The sequence below is a fragment of the Marmota monax genome, unplaced genomic scaffold (assembly GCF_021218885.2).
Source record: "Marmota monax isolate L192 unplaced genomic scaffold, Marmota_monax_Labrador192_F-V1.1 WCK01_AAM20220418_F8-fsc00014, whole genome shotgun sequence".
NCBI lineage: Eukaryota > Metazoa > Chordata > Mammalia > Rodentia > Sciuridae > Marmota > Marmota monax.
In genome coordinates, this window is record NW_026695222.1 from 17,258,518 (window position 1) to 17,277,636 (window position 19,119).

General features: G+C 39.5%; 1 protein-coding gene and 1 long non-coding RNA gene across 7 annotated transcripts in view; one reads left to right on the forward strand and one right to left on the reverse strand.

Moving 5' to 3' along the window:
- Nucleotides 1–4,659, forward strand: part of LOC124085808 (uncharacterized) — a 40,596-nt gene extending 35,937 nt beyond the window's left edge. For both annotated transcript variants that reach the window (XR_009225770.1, XR_006849581.2), the window contains exon 3: nt 1,951–4,659. This is a non-coding gene — a long non-coding RNA (uncharacterized LOC124085808). The remainder of the gene's footprint in view (nt 1–1,950) is intronic.
- Nucleotides 1–19,119, reverse strand: part of Ndrg3 (NDRG family member 3) — a 61,576-nt gene that overhangs the window by 30,912 nt on the left and 11,545 nt on the right. For 2 of the 5 annotated variants that reach the window (XM_046433782.2, XM_046433779.2), the window contains exons 2-3: nt 12,248–12,348; nt 2,323–2,358 (exon numbers count right to left, since the gene is read on the reverse strand). In XM_046433782.2, coding sequence (XP_046289738.1) covers nt 2,323–2,358; nt 12,248–12,304 — 93 coding nt within the window. In that variant the 5' untranslated portion in view covers nt 12,305–12,348. Of the gene's footprint in view, nt 1–2,322; nt 2,359–12,247; nt 12,349–13,148; nt 13,219–19,119 lie in introns of all 5 variants that reach the window. The other 3 variants (XM_058575403.1, XM_058575404.1, XM_046433781.2) reach the window with 3 other exon arrangements.

Here is a 19,119-nt window from a genome sequence, read left to right on the forward strand (position 1 = left end):
AAACTGGGCCATTCTAAACTAGACTTCTCACATCACAGTTCCTATGTCCTTGTTCTTCTGTCAGCCTGTTGCTAAACTCTGACCCAACTGCCCCTCGTCTCCAGGACATCCCATAAGCCTTTAACAAGGAGATGGACAAGAATGGCAACAAAAGAACACTCATGAGCACCAGAAGGAGAAAAAGAGAACAGTCTATGGCTTATTTCTTCTTCTTTTTGTACTGGGGTGCTTTGCCACTGAGATACATCTAGTCCTTTTCATTATTTATTTTGAGAGAGGGTCTTGCTAAGTTGTTGAACCTGGCCTCAAACTTGCAATCCTCCTATCTCAGCCTCCTGAATTGGAATTACAGGCACCACCATGCCTGGCTTCTTCTTTATAACCTAAAGAATCTATACATTCATAATTAATGACAAACAAGACGGTGACAAACACTTGCCATCATTCTATCTGAATAGAAGAACTGAACTAAAAGGTATAATTCACAGAAAGAATTTTTGTCAGGCTATTTTTAGTCCTTAATAGTCAACTCTATTTTACTTATATTTATAATTATGTGTGGAAAAAAATCTCAAAGGATATAATCAAAATATTATTACATTAACATTTTCTTATTTATTTTGCAGTGAACATATATGATTTTTTTATATTCTTTATTTTTGGAGGAGAGATACTGAATTTAATGAAAAGCAATGCTTCCACACTTTCAGATAGGATTACACATATGTTATTTCTGGATTACCTCATCCTGAATCTTATTGTCATCCTCTCTCAAATGATCTCCTTATAGACAAATTCTATCAAATATCAAACACAATTGATTCAACCTAGGAGTCAACCATAACTGAATTAAAAATTACTAAACCCAAAAACTACTAAACCCAAACCTATTTTTTTTTTTCAGTAAAGAAGCCATTATCTATAAATAATCACCTAACAGCACTAGACTGATTATGTTATATATACAAAGTCTCAAGTAGTTACACCAAGGGTGTTTGGAACTGGGATTCTGAAATCTACAACAATATTATGAGTATGCCCCTTCCACAATGAATCTCATCTGTCCTACCAAGGAAGCCTAGCTTTAAAGACAATTTAACTCTTAATAACATCTCAGCTAGGGACACACACAGGTGAGAAAGAAAGCTATTGGGTTCAGGAAGAATGATATTTTTCAATTCCAACCACTCAATGGCAAATTATGAACCCTGATTCTCAATTTCCTTACCTTGAAAACAAGGATAATAAAAACTACCTCACAGGGCTGGGGTTGTGGCTCAGTGGTAGAGCTCTTGCCTAGCATGCATGAGGCACTGGGTTCAGCACCACATAAAAATAAAATAATGATACTGTATCCACCTAAAACTAAAAAACAAATATTAAAAAAAAGCCTACCTCATAATATTGCTTTAAGGACTGGAGAAACTATATGTTTAGCAGGTAATCCATAGTAGGTATCCAATAAATTATCTTGTTATAACTGGTTTGCCTATGTAATAGTTATCAGTTCTTCCTTTTCATGCTAACAATATAGAGGTTCTAAGGTACTTAACATAAAATACATACTTGAAAATACTATTTGCCTATGGGTATACAGAATGGGTAGAATACTAGAAGCAAGGAATTTGGTTTCTCAGAACCCTCATTACTACTTTTTCCTTTGAGTCTACTTCATGTCACTACTATGACATCTATCCCAAAAGTGGGAAGGACAAGCTGCCTAGGCTTACAAGGTTCCCATTTCTATCAGGATCAGTTAACAGATAAAGCAGGTAAATTGGTTCATTTTACTGATTTTCAAATTGGCAATAGAGCTACAGGCAAAAGTAGACTAAGAAGAACTGTATCATAGGAAAATACTAACGAGTCAGGTTGAATTCTGCATTTTCAAACACAAAACCAAGAAAAATGTTCATTCTGTACTGATAAAAATTTGCCTTTTTGTTTTAGGAGAAGAATTTGCTGTTGAGAAGCCTCTCCTCCACACTTGCCCATGCTCTACCTTCTCTGCACTCAGGTGACAACATGCCATCTGCCAGCTGTGACAAATGAGATTTCCAATATCATTCGAGGAAAGGAGATCTTAATCACAAAGAGACAGCTCAATCCACTAACCTACAGTCATAACAAAGCTACCTGGCAGGCAATTTTTGAACATGATAGCAAATCATTTTAAATAAACTTGATCGAAATGACCAAAAGAACATTAAAGAGTCACGATTAGCTATGGGAAGAGATCCACTTCTACAAGACCACCACCACAGGAAGAGAGGCACTGCAGAGATCCTGTACAGAGCCTCTTTGTGCTTGTACAGTCCTTACCTGACAGTCAAAGTCCTGGAAGTTTCGTGTACCATTCTGTCAACAGAAGGCAGAAAACACAGTCAGTTTCCCCATGTGGTTCCCCAAATGTGCAGCAAATTCAGTTCACAGTGAAAGCAGTGCATGTGCAGTTTCCTGGTTGCCATCAACCTAAAATGGTTTTCACTGAAAGCTTCAGAAGCAGGGTGGGTTACTGACTTGCGCTAGTACCAGCTATGTCTTCAGAAGTGAGATTATGCCTTGGTTGGATTACTGTGAAGATAAAGGGAAGCAGAATAGTTTCCCAGCAAAGCTTGGAACTTCATGCCTTCCTACTGAAGGAAGCAGTGAGAATTTGTGGGAAGAGAGTAAAAGATGGATCAGCGTATGACAGCACACCGTCAACACACATGGGAAGTTACCTGGGAAGAAAGGCCTTAGATGCCAACCTTGAGAGGGATGAAGGAGAACAAGAGCCAAGGTACCCAGGTCTAGGAATTAAAGAAAGGATTAGGAAGAGGACAAGGCCATGAACGGATCAGAAATGGAAGACTTAAAATCTAACAAAGAAGTAAAACAATGTCACTGAAGAAGGGAAAGAAAGAGAATAGGGCTCCTAACACCCTGGCATTTCTACTGCATCCTATGAAACTGGAGATAGGAAAAAAAAAAAAAAGGACAAATCACTGAAACATATAAAAAACAGAACTTAGACAAAAGATTCAAGGAAAATTCCCCAAATTTCTAAAAAGAGATTATATGATAGTAATATCTGATTGATAGTAATATCTGATTGAGGAAAAGAAATCAATGGTGATGACTCAGGCATTTCTGCAGCATTTCAGATGCCGAAGTTGCAAGAGTATGACATCAGAGTACAAAAAGGGTAACAAGTAATATATTAGGGAAGAAAAAACCCTTTTACTTGATTTTTTTCATAAAGTATAATCCCCTCCCTGAGAAGCCTCTCATTATTTAGAAATCGTTTTATCATGACATGTTTGTTCTGTCTCTATACCAGCTTCCAGAGGTATGGAACTGCTAATAAGTAGAGCTGCCCCTCCAGAGAATCTCTAGATATGTGATTCTGAGAGAATACTAAGTAGTCCCATCCTCTTCCAGAAGCTCCTCATAGAAGCAGTTCTTCCTGATCCTACACTGCTGGCAGGACAAAACAGAGCACAGTGGGTACAAACAACTAAAGAATCTAACTGTCCTCCCCAGGAGAGGAACTCAAAGAACCAGCTGGGATGATCTGGAGTTGCACTATCCAATAAGGTAGCCACCAGCCACATGTACAATTTAAGTTTAAAATTAAAAGTTCGGTTCCCCCTGCATTAGCCACCTGTGGAATTCTCATATAACTAGACAGCACAAATACAGAACTCTTGCATTACTGTGGAAACTTCTATTGAAAAGAACTGATCTAGAGAACAAAAACTTCTAAAGGATTAAGGTTTTTCTTAGGGTAGCAGTAAGTCACTGTAGATCACCAATAACAGAAAGACTGTAAATGTCATTAAGAACAGGCAAAGCAGTGGTAGAGATGGCTAGTCTGAAGTATTATTCTTTTATTTTCTTTTTTGCATTATTGGGGATTGAACCCAGGGCTTCATGAATGCTAGATAGGTACTCTACCACTGAGCTAGATCCGGAGCCCCTAAAGCATTATTCTTAACACAAAACCAGACTCAGAAAGAAAGTCTGATGGTAGTACAGATGGGGCTGGGTAGCACACTCCAAGGAATGATGTTATTGGTGAAAAGAATCATAGTGTTCTACAGCTCCCATTAGTCCCATAAAATGTCTGAGAGCTTCTTCAGAGAAGTCATTGTATTTAATTTCCAGTTTAGATTACGAGAAATAGAAGGAAGGGCCTGCTCATGGACTATGGTAGATTGTTTCAGTATGATATAAATGACTACTAGGTGAGTTTTTGGTTCCTGATTCAACTCGTACCTTCCTCCAAATAAAGTACAAGGCCACTATAAATCAGGTGCCTGATGTAGATTTCTAAAATAAGCCAATATAAAAAAGTAAACATTTTAAAAGATTTTTTATTAAACATTTATTGAGGAATTTTTGTTAAGACTTTGGGTTAAGGGCTGGTGTTACAGCTCAGTGGTAGAGTGCCTGCCTAACATGTGTGAGGCATTGGTTCAATTCTCAGCACCAATTATAAATAAATTAAATAAAGGCCATCAATAATTTAAAAAAATATTTAAAAAAAAGACTTTGGGTTAAGAACAAAACAAAACAGGGGCTGGGGTTGTGGCTCAGAGTAAAAGCGCTTGCATAGCATATGTGAGGCACTTAGTTCAATCCTCAGCACCACATAAAAACTAAATAAAGGTATTGTGTCCACCTACAACTAAAGAAAAAATGTGTGTGTGTGTGTTTTTTTTTTTAAAGAACAAAACAACTCGCTGGGCCTAATGCTGGTGCTGCATGCCTGTAATCTCAACAGCTCAGGAGGCTGAGCCAGGATGATTGCAAGTTTGCAGCCAGCCTCAGCAACTTAGGGACACCCTAAGCAACTCAGCAAGACCCTGTCTCAAAATAAAATATAAAAAGGGCTGAGAATGTGGCTCAGTGGTTAAATGCCCCAAGGTTCAATCCCCAGTACCCTAAAACAAACAAAAAAATTTTACTGCATTCCAGTTTAAGTGAAAAAAAATAGTAGGGTACTAAATGGTCTTTATAATTTGACCTCAACTACATCACATTGTGCATTAAAAAGACTAGAAGAATCCAGGAGTGCTGGGGCAAGCCTAAAATCCCAGCAACTTGGGAGGCTGAAGCAGGAAGAACTCAAGTTCAAGGCTAGCCTAGGCAACATGAAATCCTGTCTCAAAACAAAAAAATAAAGCTGGGCACACAGATACATGCCTGTAATCCCAGCAACTTCGGAGATTGAGGCCGGTGTATCACATGTTTGAAGCCAATTTGGCAATTTAGCAAAACCCTCAGCAATTTTGCAAGACTGTGTCTCAAATAAAAAAATAAAAAGGACTAGAGATGTAGCTCAGTGGTAAAGTGCCCACGGGTTCAATCCCCAGTCCTGGGGACAGGGGGATACTAAAACATTAACAATAGCAACTCTATCTGCAATTGAGAGATTACATTTTTCTACATGACCATGTATTTCCCCTTTTGTAATTAGAAAACTAGAAAAAAATATTAATAGTATGGTTTAAAAATATATTTGCAATTTAGCATTTTATAACATGAGATTTAAAGATTTACTTAATCTTTTGAGGACTAATTTATAATGATGTCCAAACAGATTATATTGGGGCTTCAATCTTACAGGATTCCCAAAGGTTCCTTTAGAGATTTTTCAGAAAGATAAAAGAAAATCACTCTAGTCTGAACTGAAATTTTGGTCAGAGAACACAGAGCCACAAATTTTGATGAGCTCTTTGGGAAGCAGCTGGCATTGTATGCATGAATTCCTCTTCTTCACAAACATGTGATCACAGTCATGAGGCATTTTAGTGAGGCAGGAGTCTCTTAGATGAGCACAAAGGGAAATGCCAAAAGCAGAAAAAAGCAATTCCTTCCAGAAACACTAGGTATCTTGTTTGTCAACTACCTGGCAAAAAGAAAAAAAAAAATTATGTGACCATAACCTAATGTACACAGCTAGACTCCCAGATAAAAGATACTAATAACTGGGAAAGAAACTAACTCTTGCTTTTTATTTTGCTTGAAAATAAAAAGAAATCAGAATGGCTGGGGATGTGGCTCAGTGATTAAATGCTCCTGGGTTTAATCCCTGGGACAACACCCTCCCCACCAAAAAACAAAACAAAACAAAAATAACAGAATAATTTGGAGGAAAAACAACAACAAAACTATATCAAGAAAAAAGACTGATTATCACTGAAAGTTGCACTCAAGGTAGAGGCCAGTTAAGGGGCACATTTTCTGGTGGAGCCTCAGTGCCAAATGCAGCTCAAGAAGATAAATTAAGAGCTGGGATAGGGGGGCGGGCTCAGTGGTAGAGCGCTCGCCTCTCACGTGTGAGACCTTGGGTTCGATCCTCAGCACCACATAAAAATAAATAAACAAAATAAAGATATTGAAAAAAAAAAGAGCTGGGATCACAACTCAGTGGTACTTTATCTCAGCATCACAAAAAGAAAAAAAGCAAAGTAAAAGCAGGTAATTTTCTCAATTACAAGCCTAGAAAGTAAGCAAATGGCAACTAAGACCCAGGTGCACCCCTATAATTCCAGGAACTTGGGAGACCAAGGCAGGAGGATTGCAAATTCAAGGCCAGCCTCAGCAACTGAGTAGGGCCTTAGGTAACTTATTGAGACTTTGTCTCAAAATAAAATAAAAAGGGCTGGGGTGTGGCTCCGTGGCAGTGCACTCATATAATAAGCACAGAACCCTGTTACCCAGCATCCCCCACACACGCACAGCATACTGGGCTAATATTGTACGTCACTAACCCCTGCATTAAAATTTCCTTGAGCACCTTGCTAGATCATGGCTAAGGCTTAGGCTCTTACCACAGTCTCCTTCTGCCTCTTGAAACGGGTTTTGAGAATCATATGGTCTTGTCACAGAGGCATTACTACTTGCTGAGGAACTAACTTTTGCTCCAGTCCCATTTAGATCATTTCAGACAACAGATATGACAGTTACCCCTCAGCGCATTAAGGGATTCCCGCTCTGTAATCCATACCAAATATAGCACCTCAGGAATATTTTATGATGAAAATGTTGATAAATCTGTTTTTCATTGCAGATACTACTTTTTATTTTTTGGTGGCGTTGGGGATTGAGCCCAGGGCCTCATGCATGCTAGGCAAATACTTTGCTACTAAGCTATATGATTAGCCTCCACTCCTCCTCCTTCTTCTCTTTTTAAAAAAAGTGACCGTGGTACAAATATTTCTTCTGTCTCTACTGCCCAGGAGGTTACAAAAATATTGATCTCAGGGTCCCCCTTCTTTTAATTCTAATATCCTCCTCCTGCAGTAGGATTTACCTTACTTTCTACTGTAATAACCAAAATAGAGTAAATGAGTTGTTTCCATTCTTTCTAGTAGGTATTTATTCCCCTTCCTGATACTTTCTTCACTTCTTCAGAAGACAACTAGGACTTCCTATTTGTTTTTTCATGCCTGACATTTGGCTTTCACCAGGCTCCACAGTATCTACACTAACAGGAGGCAGGAGGAGGCAGGGAAAATGAAGCATGGTCAGCTCTCTTGCTTGTTACAGATCTGCTGGGTGAAGCCTGAACAGCCTGCAACTAAAGGAAGTATGAAAGATGTAGGTTCTAGTTCCAGCTTCACCACCTTAACAGACACTAGCTTTGGACAAATCAAATAACCTCTAGGAGCCCATTTGTAAAATGGAATTAAAAATGCTTCAATACTTACTTCCCAAGAGGTTAGGGTATTAATAGATTAGAAAAATACTCTGAAAATAGTTAAATGCTATTTTTAAAAATTCATTTCACACATCTGAGCCATTTCTGCATACCAAACAATGTAAGTACTGGTAGTTGCTTCTTTTTATCACTGAAACCAAAACAAGCATGGCAAAAATCACCCACTTCCTGACAATTCTGAGCTATAGACAAAATTACAGGCATACTAAAATAAAACGGGAAAAATACCAACAGATGACAAGAGGCAAGTTAACATAATCCTCACTTAAAGCTATTTTGAGAATGCTTCCTTAGTCATCTCAGGACAAATTTCTCCATAATAGGTTGGGTCTAGATTTCCTTTAGCTCCCTGAGCCTGGAAGAATATAGCAATGTCTTTGGCTAAGAGTATTTATAAGCACAGCGGACAGAAAGAAATAATACACATTTCTAGGCTTCTCCTTAAAGAGGGCAAAGCACAAAAGTGATGCCCAAATACCTCCAGGATCAGTATAGTGGGAAGGGCTCAGGTTTCAGAAGAGAAAAGATGGTTTCAGTCCCAGCTCCCCACTTCCCGGCCAGGCAAGGCAGCCTTTTAGTTAGATTTTTCATCTGCTAAGTGAATAATACTGTCTACTTCAAAGGGATACTCTAAGAATTAAGAGAGAGAATGTATATAAAGCACCTGGCACATGAAAAGTGCTTAATTAATAAATGAATAATGGCAGGTTACGCAAAAAACACACACACACAAAAAAAACACCACCAGAAAAGAAACAAAACAACAACAACAAAAAACCATTAAGGTATCTACTCCTATTCAATCTGGAGATTTTTCTCGTACACCAGTGGTTCTCAAGCAGATGTTTTTACTCCTTACAGGACATTTTGACAATAACTGCAGACATTTTTGGTTGTCACCATTAGGAGTGCGATTGGCATCTAGCGGGGAGGTCAAAGGTACTGCTAAACATCCTCTACTGAAAAGCACAGTTCGTGGCTTTTGGTAGAAAGTAAGGTAAATCCAAGCTGGGCATGGTGGCACATGCCTGTAATCAGAGACTCAGGAGGCTGTAGCAGGAGAATCATGCATTTGAGGTCAGCCTCAGCAATTTAGCAAGACCTTCAGCAACTGAGTAAGACTGTGGCTCAAAATTAAACACAAAAAGGGACTGGGGGGCTGGGGATACTGCTCGGTTGGTAGAGTGCTTGCCTCATATACACAAGGTCCTGGGTTCAATCCTGAGGAACACACACACACACACACACACACAGGGACTAAAGATGTAGTTCAGCGGTAAAACACCTCTAGGTTCAATCCCCAACCCCCACGCCCAACCAAAAAAACAAGTAAGGTAAACCTTACTGTAATTTCAGGTTTCCTTTCCTACTAATGACTGAATATTTAATCAGTGGGGAAGGAGGAGGATGTTAGAATGGGAAGACAGAACCTTGGGATCAACATTTTTGTTACTCTATTACTTATCATCTGATCCAAAACAACAGAGTCAAGACTGAGAAATCCTGTTACATAGTCAAATGGACAAGAGGCATTTTCCTCATTATACTTTTTATGACATATGCAAAAACACCCACTTGCTGGGCAAAGACAACAGCATTCATGAGGCAGGCCCGAGGCTAATGGGGGTGGGATTCTTTGTTTGGGCCTTCCAAAGGGGCCTCCTGTCTATCTACCTGCTTAGCAGGAGCAGGGGAGTTCTCATGAATAGTACTGGGACAGGAGAGAGGGGGCAAGATGGAATGTGGGAAGTGGGTAGAAACAGTACAGGGATATAGAAAGGAGCTAAAAGATGTTAGAAATGAAACACTGCTTGGTTTCTATCTACTTTGGGCTGCCATAACAAAATTCCATATACTGGAAGGCTTAACATATCATAAACTTATTTTCTTGAAAATTCAAGAGTAAGGTTCAAGCAAGGTTCTGTTTTCAATGAGGGCTTTTCCTGGTTTACAAACAGCTGCCTTCTCACAGTATCCTCATATAGCAGGGGTTTAGAGGCCACCAAAGCTATCAGATTAGGACTTTATTTAATGTTAATCACTCCTAAAAAGGCACTATCTCCAATAGTTACATGGAGAGGGGGCTGGGGCTTCAACACATAAATTTTGGGGGAACACAATTCAGTCTACAGAATCAAGCAAACATCAGAGGAGGATCAGACATTGATTCAGTGCTTTTCTATAGGTACATCCACTGACCCTTTCCTTTTCCAGTTGTGTTCTCTGTAAGATATTCAAGCAATTTCTGCAATTCTTTCATTTAGGTGCCTCCTTCAGTGTCCTGTAGATTTCCAGGATCAGTGCTGTCCCCTTGTTTTGTGTCCCAGTCCTCAAGTATCTGAGATCCATCAGGTCATGGGGTTTTCAATATTGGCTAATCAGAGTAACTTTAGAACCAGTTCTTAATCTCAAGAGATTTTTGTTTGTTTGTTTTATATTTGGTACTGGGTATTGAACCCAGGGGCATTCTACCACTGAGCCACATCCACAACCCCTTTTATTTTTTGTTTTGAGACAGGGTCTCACTAAGTTGACCAGGATGACTTCAAACTTGTGATCCTCCTGAGTAGGAATACAGGCATGCACTATACCTGGTTATCTCTTGAGAGCTTTTTTAAAAAGCTCAACCAATAGGGAATGGTAATGCACATCTGTAGTCCTACCTACTTGGGAGGCTGAGGCAGAAGGATCACACGTTTGAGGTCAGCTTTAGCAACTCAGTAAGACGCTATCACAAAATAAAAAGAAGTAAAAAGGGCTGGGAATGTGGTTCAGTGCTAGAGAGCCCCTGGATTCAATCCCCAGAGCTTGGGGCGGGGGGAGTAAAAAAGCTCAACCACACCCCACACCCAATCACACCAATCAATCAGGTATCAGTAAGAAGTGAGGACTCAGGAGTTAGTAATTTTTACATCTCCCCAGATAATTCCAATAAGAAGCCAAAGTTGAGAACCACTGACCTTAGAGGAGGTGTGTGTAATCCCCTGTTATTCCCTATTCTCATTTAGTTGATATGGACTGGGACCCAAGAACCCAGGAAGCTGTATTTTTAAACAAATCCTCAGCTGATTCTGATGACTAATGAGACTTAGGACAGGTTATTACCTTCCTGAATCTAAACTGCTTATTCTCATCTGCTTTATAAATATTCAGGTCTGTGGCTATGGCTACACAGAAGCTTTACAGATGCAGATTTTATTTCTTTCCTCCAGGGATATTAGAAAGGAGCTAAAAGATGTTAGAAATGAAACATTGCTTGGATTCTATCTACTTTGGGCTGCCATACAAAATCCCATATACTGGAAGGCTTAACACATCATAAACTTATTTTCTTGAAAATTCAAGAGTAAGGTTCAAGCAAGGTTCTGTTTTCAATGAGGGCTTTTCCTGGTTTACAAACAGCTGCCTTCTCACAGTATCCTCATATAGCAGGGGTATATAATTCATATAATTCAGGCACATTGCTTTGGGGACAGCCCTTCACATACACAAAAATATGGTACTTCAAAGAGAGTTTTCTGGAAACAGGAGGGGAATTGGTAGGAGAAGCCAGGGGGGGGGGTTAAAAAAATATGCACCTTGCCAAAGGAGAGAGCAAGAAGTTTGGTAAAAGATAAAGGAAAAGGTGGAAGCAGGGACAGAAGAGGTCACAAGGATGAAAGTGGGGCTAGCAGGATTCAATAAAAAATTAGTAAACACATAATAAGTCAGGAGCCCTGGGAGTTTTGAAAGGCTTTGGTCTCAGCAGAAGAAGATAATAAGCAACAGCATCTTCTGGTGGCCCCACACACTTACCCATCTTATCCATATTCTCCATCCACTTTTTTCCTCAAAAGGATGACAAGAAAACATTCACACCATGCGATAAGAGTATTTTAATAGGAGACAATGACAATAAGCCAAAAGAATAGGGTGGAAAAGAAAGAATTTCCAATACACTTTCTGAACAAGAGGGACCAGCCTGTCTGAACTTTTTGGTACCTCATATCACAACATTCCACTTGTTGGGTCCAATGGCTGTCAACTCTGCTGGTCATGATGAAGTTCTCTAACACTAATGTAAAAATGAGGTACATTATTAACATCTATGCATCCTTGATGAAAACTGTGATTTTGACAGAAAGGTCACATCACAGACTTGATAAACTTCAGGAAGAGGACTGCAGCCTGTGTATATCATCAGCCATGCATGTATAATGTTTCTTATAGAAATTGAAAGTCACGGCACTTGGACTCTAAGTCAAACACCACCCGCATGTTTCCTACTTCACTGTATTATTTTTCTCTTGACATCTCTATTTGTAAAATAGGAAAAATCTCAAAGATAACTTGATTGAATTTGACCCATGGACACAAAAATAAGGAAGAAAAGGGAAAGACATTAAAGAGCAGGTTAAGAAATATACTTTAAGAAGCATTCCCTCCAATAAAAGTCAAGTTTAATGTTTAAGTTAGTTACTACTCAAATGATACAGAAAATGAACCAACAGAATAAAAGTCTTATATGTGTTTTCATGAGAACAGAGTTATCTTTACCTTATCATTTAGAAGTGGCTTGATCTCTGTGAGTTGAACATCCTGAAGTTCATCCATGAAGACAGATGAGAGAGAGGCGTCTCAAGAATAAGTCAGTAACCCTGAAACAAGGGAGAAACAAAAAAGGTTTAAGCCAGGAGCTAGAAACACAATGGCCATCCTATAGCATTCATTCAAATATTAGAGCTTACTCTGCATATATCACACATTGCTCAAGGTGCTAAAGACACAGGGAAGGCAGATAAGACTGTGCAATCTCCCTGACTCTTGCTTCCTAGTAGTCACACCCTTGTATAATCCCTTCCATTGAGTGTGGGTGGAATCTATGTCTTGCTTTTAACCAACCAAATATGGGAAAGTGATGGGAATGTACATGAGTACCTGTACATGGCTACATTACATACTTTTTAAAAAATATTTATGTTTTAGTTGTAGTTGGACACAACACCTTCATTCTATCTACTTCTATGTGGTGCTGAAGATCAAACCCAGGGCCTCCCATGCACTAGCGAGTGCTCTACCACTGAGCCACAACCCCAGCCGGCTACATAATATTTTAACATGTGTTTTGCTAAGAGACACTTGTCCTGCTAGCTTTGAAGAAGTAAGCTGACGTGTTCTGAGAACTACGTGGCAAGGAACTGAGGGTAGACTCCTGCTGAAAGAGAGCAAGAAACCAAGACCCTCAGTCTAACAATCTGTAAGTCTAACTGGATACTACCAACAACTCTAAGAACCTGGAAATATATCCTTCCTCAGTTGTGCCTCAGATGAGAGACCAGCACTGATTGACACCTTGATGGCAGCCTTGCAGAAGACTCAGCCAACTCGATCCACAGAAAATGGGAGATAATAAATATATATTGGGCTGGGGATGTGGCTCAAGCGGTAGTGCGCTCACCTGGCATACGTGCAGCCCGGGTTCGATCCTCAGCACCACATACAAACAAAGATGTTGTGTCCGCCGAAAACTAAAAAATAAATATTAAAAATTCTCTCTCTCTTTCTCTCTCTCTCTTTAAAAAAATAAAATAAAATAAATATTATTTAGGCTGCTAAGTTGGTGGTTTTATTTTTATGAAGCAACGGATAATTAATATAGCTTTGCCTTCAGGGAGTGTATATTTTAGTTTTTAAAGAGGGGTAAGTAAGGGAACAACATACTCAGAATTATGCTTCTGGAAACAATGTGGAGGATGGATTAAGGGGGGGCCAAAATTTGAAGGTTAATGTTGTAGGATAAGACTGTGAATTAGGAATGGCAATGGGAATGAAGAGGGAAATTAACCAAGGTTGAGTACAATGACCCTTCGGGGAATAACAGCAGTGGATGAAGATTCGGCCTCCCAGATGGCTTCCTATGAGCCCATGATCTTTGACTCCTGATATTTACACTCATTTATAATCTCCCACCCAAATAAATTAGAGATGGCCTGTATAACTAATAGAATATGGTAGAAGCAACAACTGTGACTTTCAAAGCTATATTATGAAGGCATTACAATGTCTTGAGCCACTGTCTCACTGTGACATCCAGCACATTGTGAGGACACTCAAATAGCTGTCTGGAGGTCCCTGTGGAGAAGACCTAACATGTCGGTACCAATCTGCCACCCAGGTGAGTGATCCATTTTGCAAATGGATCCTCCAGTCCCAGTCAAAGAGTTCAGAAGACTATAGCTCCAGAGACATCTGACTGTAACAATATGAGTGACTCTAAGCCAAAACTGCCCTACCAAACCCGTTTCCAAATTCCTGATCATGAGAGATAATAAATAATTTTGTTTTAAAGTGACTTATTATGAATGAATAGATAACCGACACAGAAAGGGAACAGATTAAGGAGTTCAGAAGGAGGAGGAAAGTTAAAGGGAGACATGCAGAATAATCAGCCAGAAATCTTTCCTCCATCTCACTGCAGAGGAAGCTGTGGGGACAGGCTGCAGACACTGGATACTATAGACAGTAATTCCCACACAGACTTCAAAGCTCAAGGCTTCATGTGTTTTGCCTTGGCCCTAAGCCATCAAAAAGGAAAAATGCTAATTCAACATTTATTGAGAACCTACTGCACAGAGCACTATGGAAGATATGAAGAAAGTTCCTGCCTTATTTAGGAGCTTACTAAAGAGTAGAGATAATAGCTATCCATAAAATGATAAAAAGAAAAGACTTAAGAGTTCAAAGGATAACTAATTACTTCTAAATGATGTGAATCAAAAGAGCCTTCAAAAGATATTAGTCTACTATAGATGCTCAACTTATGATGGGGTTATATTCTGATAAACCCACTATAAATTGAAAATAGTATAAGTCAAAAATGCATTTCAGATAGGCATGGTGGTGCATGCCTGTAATCCTCATTTCTCAGGAGGCTGAGACAGGAGGATGCCGAGTTCAAAGCCAGCCTCAACAAAAGTGAGATGCTAAGCAACTCAGTGAGACCCTGTCTCTAAAAAGACAAAATAGGGCTGGGGATATAGCTCAGTGGTCCAGTGTCCCCGAGTTCAATCCCTGGTACCCGACCCCGCAAGATGCATTTCATACTCCTAGCCTACTAAACACCACATGGTAGCTACGTGGTACAACACGGAGTGTCATCTGTTGACCCTTATGATCACATGGCTGACTAGGAGCTATGGCTTGCTGTCTCTGCCCAGCATGACAAGAGAGTATCACCAGAAAAAGATAAAAATTCAAAACCCACAGGGTATGGCTCAGTGGCAGAGCACCTGCCTAGTATGCGTGAGGCCTTCCCTGGGTTGAATCTCAGGACTGAAATTTAAAATTTGGCCTAACTGGAATCTATTCATTTTGTGCTTATTAATCACAATAAACTGTGTGCTGCTTTACATTTGGATTTCACTACTAATCAATTATTTAAAGTGGCAATTTTAAAGTTCTTTCCCTCTATTTTAAAAGCAATATGCTCTCTTTAGAAAATGTAAAAATCATAGAATAATGAAAAGATGTTTTATTCACAATTCTTCCATCTAAAGATAATCATTTAGTCTATTTCCATTTGTTCTTTTTTTTACATATAACATGGTGATCTCCTGAAAATTTTTTCCAACCCACCTTGCTTTATTCTTTAAAATTTATTCCTGGGAAAACAGGCAACAGAGATGTTTGTTATTCAAATGTAACTCCATAGTGGGTGGGTCTATGAAGGAGCCTCAGGGCCAGAGGAAAGCCTAAGGTGCCTTCAGGTCCAGAGTGAATGACATTCACTTAGTGTTCCCAGCTTTTTAAGATGAAGAATAATGTAATGTTTGTGCCAACAAACACTTAAAGACACAAATTAAATGAGAAGCCTCTATCAGCTGGGCTCAATGCAGACTAATGCAAGAATTCTGGGTAGGACAGTAAGCTGCTCCAGGGTGACTTAGGAACTGGCAACAGGACAGTAGACATTCACCTTACACATTCTAGGGGACCTAATGCATTCTTCTGGAGAAACAAATTTTCCTCGGCTTTCATTGCCTTAAGTCTTTGCCAATGAGCAGTTTTATAACATCTATAAGAAAACTAGATCACATGGTGGAAAACTCCATCTCCAGATCTCTTAGCTGCACAGACTGGTTCCCTCCTGGGGATCTGCGGCCTGCAGTTCTAGCATCTGCATGATAGAATCACTGTCAGGTTCTACCCTGCCATAATGGCTGCTAATATTTTCAAAAGACTAGTAGGGATTTTTTTAAACTATAGTAGACAATAAAATGTTGACCCTCTTTCCTAGTCTCATGAAGAAGAGAGAGAATAGACAAGTAAAAATCCAGCATGCCTAAACTGAAGGAAAGGGGGAAAGGAGGCCACCAACTCTGCTAGGAATTTTCTAGGCATCTCACGTTTAATCCTCATAACAATTCTCTCAGAAAGATATCTTCATTTCTTACTTTATAAATGAGAAATTTAGACTTAGAGAAGTTTTCCAAAATCCTACATGTAAGGAACAGGGCAAGAATTCAAACATCTTTGCTTTCCTCACTGTACCATAATGTCCTGCATGGAAACCTGGATAAGTTCCTTCCGGTCCACCCACACTGTGGCCCCCCCTTGAAGTAAAGGCAACAGATGCCTAAAGCAATCCTATACATACCAACAATGACTCAGGCCTTGGAAACAGAGGTCTGAGTCATCACACCAGGATAGGAACCCTCACCATCTCATCAGTTAGCTAAGGGCAAGGAGAACATGGAATGAATGAGAAGAGAAAGAGAAAGGAAATTCCAGCTATGACTTGGTAACCAATTTCAGAAGCAAGGGCTGATTCTCACTTCTTAGAACTCAAATGTACAGATAACCTATTAGGGTTCTTACCAGTTTTGAGTGATGAAAGTCTAATATGTGACTTCATTGCAGAGGAGGAGTGGAGATCATCTGAGATGAGGAGATGAAGAACTGAAAGGCTTAATTATTAGCAATCATCTTTAATAGAGATAGTAAGAATGGGGTAGAGAAAATTTCTATTAATTTTTATCCTGCTTTCTTCCAAAAAGAATTTCAGTAAACCACACAGGATTTTAAAAGACTCAACCTTTTAAAAGACAGAAAATATATTGGAAAGACAGAATAGTTAGTACAAACCTAGCTGAAGCTGGGTGTGGTGGCATATGCCCGTAATCCCACTGACTTGGGAGGCCAAGGCAGGAGGATTGCAAATTTGAGGCCAGTCTCAGCAACTTAGTGAGATCGTATCTCAAGACAAAAACGGCTGGGGATGTAGCTCCAGTGGCAAAGTACCCCTGGGTTCAACCCTCAGTACCAAAAAACAACAAAAGGGGGGAAAAAAACAAACCTAGCTATAGGGAACAGGCTACTAGAATTAAAATGTATAAGGAAAGGAAGGGGATGGAAGTGTAGTTCAGTGGTAGAACACGAGCTTCGCATATACAAGGCCCTGGGTTGGATCCCCAGCAACACCAAAACAAACAAACAACAACAACAACACACACACACACAAAAAGAAAAAAAGAAAGGAGACTAAGGTTGATAAAAACAGTACAAGGTCAGAAAAGATTCAAATTTTTAAGTACAACAAGTAGGAGACAAAGAAAAACGTTCAGAGACACTGGAGAAAAGCAGAAAGCTAATGTCAAAGAAGTCAATAGAGAAGAGATTCACAGAAGGGAAGGAAGACTGTCAAATGTTTAAGAGAAAGGAGGATAATAAAGGCTAAGAAGGGACCATTAACTTCATATAGATTTTAATTGTAGGTGGTCATAATACCTTTATTTTATTTTAATGTGGTGCTAAGAATTGAACCCAGTGCATACACATGCCAGGCAAGCACTCTACCACTGAGCTACAACCTCAGTCCAGCACCATTAACTTTTGACAATGAAAGTCAATGGTATTAAAACCTAGGGAAGGGGACTGGGTTGTGGCTCAGTGGTAGAGCGCTTACCTGGCATGTGTGAGGCCCTGGGTTTGATCCCTAGCACCACATATAAATAAAGTAAAAGATCCACTGGCAACTAAAAAATATTAAAAAAAAACAAAAACCTAGGGAGGGCTGGAGTCATGGCTCAGTAGTAGAGCACTTGCCTGGCATGTGTGAGGCCCTGGGTTCAATCCTCAGCACTGCATATAAATAAATAAATGATCCACTTACAACTTTAAAAAAAAAAAAGCCTAGGGAAATTGAGAATTACTTCCCCATGCTGAAAAGCCTGTCACCATGTGGATCACCTTTTAGAAATACAGAAACAGGCATTTCTCAACTGAAGTGCAAGTTACTAGGAGAGACACCAGAGGTTTTTGTTTGTGCCTATACTAAGGTTCATCCCAGGGGCATTCTAACTCTGAACTATTTTGTAATTTTGAAATGGGGGTCTTACTAAATTGCCCAGGCTATTCTCAAACTTGTGATCCTCCTGCATTGACCCTGGAGTAGCTGGGATTACAGATGTATACCACAACAACTAGCCAACACCAGTGTTCTTTGACACATAGAGGGCAATTATGGGAGGGCTTTTAAAGATTATCAAGACCACTGACTTTTAAGTTTTCTACCAAACCTGAAATATACAATAGAAAAAAAAAAAAAGATAGGGTCTCTGCTGAAATGGTAGTAAGACCACCAGGCTTTGCAGAAACACTTTAAAGTTTAATGACATGTGGCTAGCAGAATAACTCAGTGGTAAAGAGCATGCCTAACATGTAGGAGATGTGGGTTCAATCCCCTGTACCACAAAAACCAGTCTAATAATATAGAGTATAAGTCTTTGTTCATTCATAGAAAACACATGCCTTGAGACGCATATATTCCTTCAGTTATAGAAAGGGCCCATAAATACATTAGAAAGGAACTCTAGCCCAATATGGGCCCCTACCCAGCTACCTGACACTGGGCAAAGCATTTTCCCTTTCTGAGTATCAGTTTATCTGTAAAGGGAAGAGATTGGGCAAGATGACCATTTTGGGTCATTGATAAGGTTAAAATTCTGTATAACTCAAAAGCTCCCTATAAATGTAGTACTTTACATTCTTCCCCAGGGTGAGCATTCTTCTTTGCCACCTCATATGGCCTTCCACTGAAATCCTACGAGTTCATACAGTTATCAACTTGGTGAAGTTCAATGGCTTGCTGAAGGTCACTTGGCAAATCAGTAAGAGGGTGCATTTGGCCTGACTCCAGGAACATAAGAGTCTCACTCTTCACTGTGTCCGTTTAGGGAAAGCTCACTGAGATAATTAGTGCTTAAAAACATTGCTGTTTTCAAAAAAGAGAAGAATATTAAGAAGGTATTGGCTTTCTAAACTACAAACCATCTTTATAGCTTTCTCCCATGGTGAAGGTAATTTGTTACCTTTGGCTTTTCCAGGATGTTCAGACACCAGGCAACTAGTATGTATTCTAGGGACAGAGT